The 5,967-nt window shown below is 40.6% G+C and overlaps 1 protein-coding gene across 1 annotated transcript; it reads right to left on the bottom strand.

Moving 5' to 3' along the window:
* Positions 1 to 4,654: 4,654 nt before the first annotated feature.
* On the bottom strand, positions 4,655 to 5,397 carry LOC103365489 (solute carrier family 2, facilitated glucose transporter member 9-like). The gene is made up of 3 exons (XM_008292934.1): positions 5,323 to 5,397; positions 5,055 to 5,182; positions 4,655 to 4,931 (listed from the first exon to the last, which is right to left on the bottom strand). Exons 1-3 carry the CDS (start codon positions 5,372 to 5,374, stop codon positions 4,746 to 4,748), a joined length of 366 nt encoding a protein of 121 aa, XP_008291156.1. The 5' UTR covers positions 5,375 to 5,397; the 3' UTR covers positions 4,655 to 4,745.
* Positions 5,398 to 5,967: the final 570 nt, after the last annotated feature.

The raw sequence follows: 5,967 nt of genomic DNA, 5'->3' as shown, positions 1-5,967 counted from the left end.
GCCTGTTGTGGTGGTTGTATCAGGCGACTGTTGTTGGTTGAACGTAGTGAGAGAGAGGGAGTGTAGATCTGAAAGAGAGAGTTCAGGTAAGTGGGAGCTGTTCTCATTCTGGTTTTGTGGGCGAGTGTCAGAGTTTTGAATTTGATGCGGGCAGCAACTGAACAGCTGTTTTTGACTGGTTGAAAACTAGATGTGCTGCTGCGTTCTGGATCATCTGCAGAGGTTTGACCGTGGATGCGGGGAGGCCTGCCAGCAAGGAGTTGCAGTCGTCAATGCAGTGGTCAAGACAGGAAAGGTCTGATCTTCCTGATGTTGTACAGGGCGAATCGACATGACCAAGCAACAGAAGCCACATGAGCCTTGAAGGTTAGCTGGTCATCAACCATGACACCCAAGTTTCTAGCAGATTTTCTGGGTTTGAGTTGGATTGAATCAAGCTCGATGTTGATTTCTTGTTGTAGAGAGACTGGCTGGGATGGCAAGGAGCTCAGTCTTAGAGAGGTTGAGTTGAAGGTGGCGATTTTTCATTCATGCCGAGATGTCTACAAGACATGGCAGAGACCATGTGGTTGTCCAGGGGGAACGACAGGAAGAGCTGGGTATCATCAGCATAGCAATGGTATGCGAAACCATGGGCGTGGATTATTGCACCAAGTGAGGTTGTATATATTGAGAAGAGAAGGGGACCCAGCACTGACCCTTGAGGAATCTCTGTGTTGTGCGGTTTTGACACTTCCCCATCCAGGATATTCTGAGAGGTAGGACATAAACCAGCAGAGGGAAGATCCTGAGATGCCAAGTTCAGTGAGTTTGGAGACGAGGATGTGGTGGAAATTCAGAGAGTGAAACCAGGAAGTGCTCTGCTCCAACAAAGTCTGACAGCTACCTGACACCCAGTCAAATTCAAAACCAAAGCACCAGAAACATACCAACTAACAGCTATCTCCTATATCTATATCTCCTAAATCTGGCTTGTTGTGTTTGGAGCTAGCTTCAGTCTCTCTTTTAAAGGCTTTTAGTGAAAATCCCACCCCTTTCAAATTTTCAGCCAGGTAACAATAGATGGAATGGCCCACCTATTGAAACTCAAGAGAGTGAAACCCGGAAGTGCTCTGCTCCAACAAAGTCTGACAGCTACAATTTAACAAGGCATAGCAAGATTTTAGTGTATGATGATTAGCCTGACCAAAATACTCCCACTTACAGCTCGCATCCCTAAAGTCTGGGCTGACTGTGTTTGGTAATGAAGACCCTGTGGCTGGCTGGCTGCTATTAGTTGCTGGCAAGTGATAAGGAAGTGGAGACTTCAAAGATAAGAAAAAATATATCATTATAGCCAGTCAGCTAGTCAGAGAGCCAAATGAGAACATGAGAAGGACTCACAGGCCAGGACTTGATTGTGATTTGCAAAGTTTGCAGTAATGAGAAGAAGGCACAAGGATAGAGGTGAAAAATATATCCTGGGGATAAAAATGTGCAGTAGGCAGTTCTGAGTCTACTGTTCTTGTTGGAAAAGTGCAGAAAATGCTGACACAGTGGAATGCGTGGAACACAATGGTTAATATACTTTAAAAAAAAAAAAGAAAGAAAGAAAAAAAGAAAGAAAGAGGAAATAGACATACACAAGCACACTCTTAAAATGCAGCTTAATTCAAATGACACACAACTACTGATGAGAAGAGAAGGTCGAAGTCTGGTATTTGAACGTCCACAACTCCACCACTTGTCCTCTAAGAGTCATTTCAAACAGCATGATACGACAGATATTCTGTCGCAAGCTGCTCTAGATGGAGGTCTGTATGAATGTCACGTTACATGATGCTGTCCTCCAAAACCTCAGTGCAGTGTGATTGTTTTTTCAAACACTATAGCACCAGTACATTCCAAATGCGTGCTTTTTCCCCTAAAATACAATAATTATACATCACATACCAGGGGAAGTTCAGTATGAATGTATGGGATATGTAAGAACTGTGCAAGTGGAAACACTGATGTGCCAGCTTGGAATGCGGCATCCAGTTCTCCTTAAAATATGCAAGGTTTTCCCCATTTCACTTGATTTAAGTACCTTGAAGCAACATGGAAGCTCATAGTGCGAGTTCTTACCTGTTGTCTCCACTTTTTGTCAGTCTCTTTCTGATGTCTGTATTAACAGCAAAGTTAATTATAAATAAATCATAACTTAAGCCTAAATTAATAAAATGAAGGAAATTTCTGGTTTGTATTACATCATAATAGGATCACTCACCAAGAATGTGCTTCCTGCCACATGTTATTTGCAGACAGATGCAAAGCAGGTCAGCTGACTGAAGTTTTTACTGCATACTTTTTTGTTAAAATAACTAAATATCACTTACTGTCACTGCAGAGTCTCACTTTGAGGATATGGTTTATTAGAATAGTAAAAGAGGCCAGCTGAGCATTAATGTGACAAATTCCCATCAAAGGTCGCAACCATGTTCCTTAAGAACCCTCCATAAAATGTTTACATCTCTGATCTCAGTCAACAGTCCATGTCATTCATTTCATTCAGTGTTCCAAGAACAGACAGGAGACTCCAGAGGGACCAAAGGGAGCAGTAGACGATTTACTGGTGGAAAGATGAAGGTCAATAACATTTTCATTCCTTACATCCAAACTGTATGGTCATTTATCTGTTTTTATCAATGGTCATTCAAATTTTGTACCCGAAAGGGAAAATTCTGATGCAAGAGGAAACACTTCAAGTTTTAAAGTACCGCAAAGACAAGGTGGATTGGAGGTGCAGACATAAAGCCTTGATCATTCCCCCTGGAGGATGAACACTTTGACGGCTGTTGTAGAGACTACACACGTCTAGCTGTTATTCCTGTTTTAGTGGTTTAAAGAAGCTCCCTGTTCTTTCAATGCAATCTGAAATCTGGAGTGTGCTGGACTACTAGCTCAAATTTTAGCCGTTTTCAAGTTAGCATTACCTGTTTATTTAGTTTTTGTGCATCAACTGACAAAAAGAAAAACTGCTGTGGAACAACTGTGTACAAAGAATAGCAGAAAGAGAACACAATCATAATAAATTGGAAATGAAACCTGTAAATGGGCAAAGATAGAGGATGAAATACTAATGTTGGTTATTGTTTACATGTTCTCCTCTGTCATTGGGTCCCATTTCATGTACATTATTCAGAACCATTTCAAGCATTTTCTTATGTTCTTTACAGCAGTCTGTGTACAATGTGGACGGCCTCAGAACTTGGTCTCTGTTGTCTGTTCCTCTGAGAAGGATTTCCCACAGACAGTGATGGCTTTAAACTCCTCAGAGATTTCCAGCAGGGTCTTTCCTTTAGTCTCAGGCAGCACGAAGAAGATATAAAGAGAACCCAGCACACACACACAGGCAAACAGTATAAAGGTGTATGAGGACAGAGTAGTCTGTGAGAGGAAGTGGAAAATAAAATACCAGCATGAGATTCATGTTTTCACNTGGAAACACTGATGTGCCAGCTTGGAATGCGGCATCCAGTTCTCCTTAAAATATGCAAGGTTTTCCCCATTTCACTTGATTTAAGTACCTTGAAGCAACATGGAAGCTCATAGTGCGAGTTCTTACCTGTTGTCTCCACTTTTTGTCAGTCTCTTTCTGATGTCTGTAGTAACAGCAAAGTTAATTATAAATAAATCATAACTTAAGCCTAAATTAATAAAATGAAGGAAATTTCTGGTTTGTATTACATCATAATAGGATCACTCACCAAGAATGTGCTTCCTGCCACATGTTATTTGCAGACAGATGCAAAGCAGGTCAGCTGACTGAAGTTTTTACTGCATACTTTTTTGTTAAAATAACTAAATATCACTTACTGTCACTGCAGAGTCTCACTTTGAGGATATGGTTTATTAGAATAGTAAAAGAGGCCAGCTGAGCATTAATGTGACAAATTCCCATCAAAGGTCGCAACCATGTTCCTAAAGAACCCTCCATAAAATCTCCACGTCTGTGTGATCTCATTCAACAGTCCATGACAGATACTGAATGGTGTTATGAGGCCTTGTGGGGCAGTTTCCATAGATTTCATTCAGTGTTCCAAGAACAGACAGGAGACTCCAGAGGGACCAAAGGGAGCAGTAGACGATTTACTGGTGGAAAGATGAAGGTCAATAACATTTTCATTCCTTACATCCAAACTGTATGGTCATTTATCTGTTTTTATCAATGGTCATTCAAATTTTGTACCCGAAAGGGAAAATTCTGATGCAAGAGGAAACACTTCAAGTTTTAAAGTACCGCAAAGACAAGGTGGATTGGAGGTGCAGACATAAAGCCTTGATCATTCCCCCTGGAGGATGAACACTTTGACGGCTGTTGTAGAGACTACACACGTCTAGCTGTTATTCCTGTTTTAGTGGTTTAAAGAAGCTCCCTGTTCTTTCAATGCAATCTGAAATCTGGAGTGTGCTGGACTACTAGCTCAAATTTTAGCCGTTTTCAAGTTAGCATTACCTGTTTATTTAGTTTTTGTGCATCAACTGACAAAAAGAAAAACTGCTGTGGAACAACTGTGTACAAAGAATAGCAGAAAGAGAACACAATCATGATAAATTGGAACTGAAACCTGTAAATGGGCAAAGATAGAGGATGAAATACTAATGTTGGTTATTGTTTACATGTTCTCCTCTGTCATTGGGTCCCATTTCATGTACATTATTCAGAACCATTTCAAGCATTTTCTTATGTTCTTTACAGCAGTCTGTGTACAATGTGGACGGCCTCAGAACTTGGTCTCTGTTGTCTGTTCCTCTGAGAAGGATTTCCCACAGACAGTGATGGCTTTAAACTCCTCAGAGATTTCCAGCAGGGCCTTTCCTTTAGTCTCAGGCAGCACGAAGAAGATATAAAGAGAACCCAGCACACACACACAGGCAAACAGTATAAAGGTGTATGAGGACAGAGTAGTCTGTGAGAGGAAGTGGAAAATAAAATACCAGCATGAGATTCATGTTTTCACGAGTACAATATGACACACATGTCCTTGTGGATGCTATAATGTGTTGCTTATTTTCCAGTTAGTTGTACTCACAATAAGGAATGGAAAGAACAGACCCAGCAATATTGCTGTAAACCAGCGTAGCATCATTACAAGGACAAACGCTGCTGGACGATCAGACTGGATGAAGATTTCACTGTTCACTGTACCAGTAACTGCTCCTGGGTGAACCAGAGAGGATGCAGGGGACTGAATGAGTTAAATGCGCACAAACATCTCGTCTCTTGTCAGTTCAGTGTGTAATGGACTAAATTTCCATTTTGTAACACTCGGCTACATATGTAAACTGTGAAGCACATACCAGGTCCTCCACTAAAACAGACGATGACGAGAGCGATCAAACCAGCAGTCATGTATGGAACCCAGTAGCTTGGATCCTGCATGAATGACAGATTAAAATGAAGACATTTCATGGTTTGAAGAGCAACTTTTAAGCTGCTGCCTTTGGGCACCATGGCAATTAAAATGTTAAAACATTTTGTCTATATGTGAAAATGTCAGCCTTAGTTTTGTTGGCAATATATTTTTATATTCAGTGGCACCACAGAAGCATTGTCACTCCTTTATGGTGCCAAACCACGTGGTGGTTTTGTTTTATGTGCTTATGGGATATTTTTTCTAAAGTTTTTAATTGTCTCCCAACACAACAGAGGTAAACTCGTGTTTCATTGATGAATTTTTAATACATTCAGTGTTTCTAAAGTCATGCATAAATGCAAATTTACGTGACAGCTGCACATTTTTGAGGTATTTGTACTTCCCTTTCATGGTGCCTTATACTTGCTTGGTTGCCTTTATTCAGCAGCTATAGCTAGTAATTTACACGAGTTTTCACACAAAACACGTGCTTATAAAATACAATGTGTTTAGTACACTTAATGTTCTCTTGATCAAGTCATATTAGATCGGAACTGAGCCCTTTGAGCATTCTCAAAGTTCATTTTGT

This window comes from Stegastes partitus, unplaced genomic scaffold (assembly GCF_000690725.1).
Source record: "Stegastes partitus isolate 25-593 unplaced genomic scaffold, Stegastes_partitus-1.0.2 Scaffold846, whole genome shotgun sequence".
Lineage (NCBI taxonomy): Eukaryota > Metazoa > Chordata > Actinopteri > Pomacentridae > Stegastes > Stegastes partitus.
The sequence above is the reverse complement of the archived record's forward strand: the minus strand, read 5'-3'. Positions and strand labels throughout refer to the sequence as shown.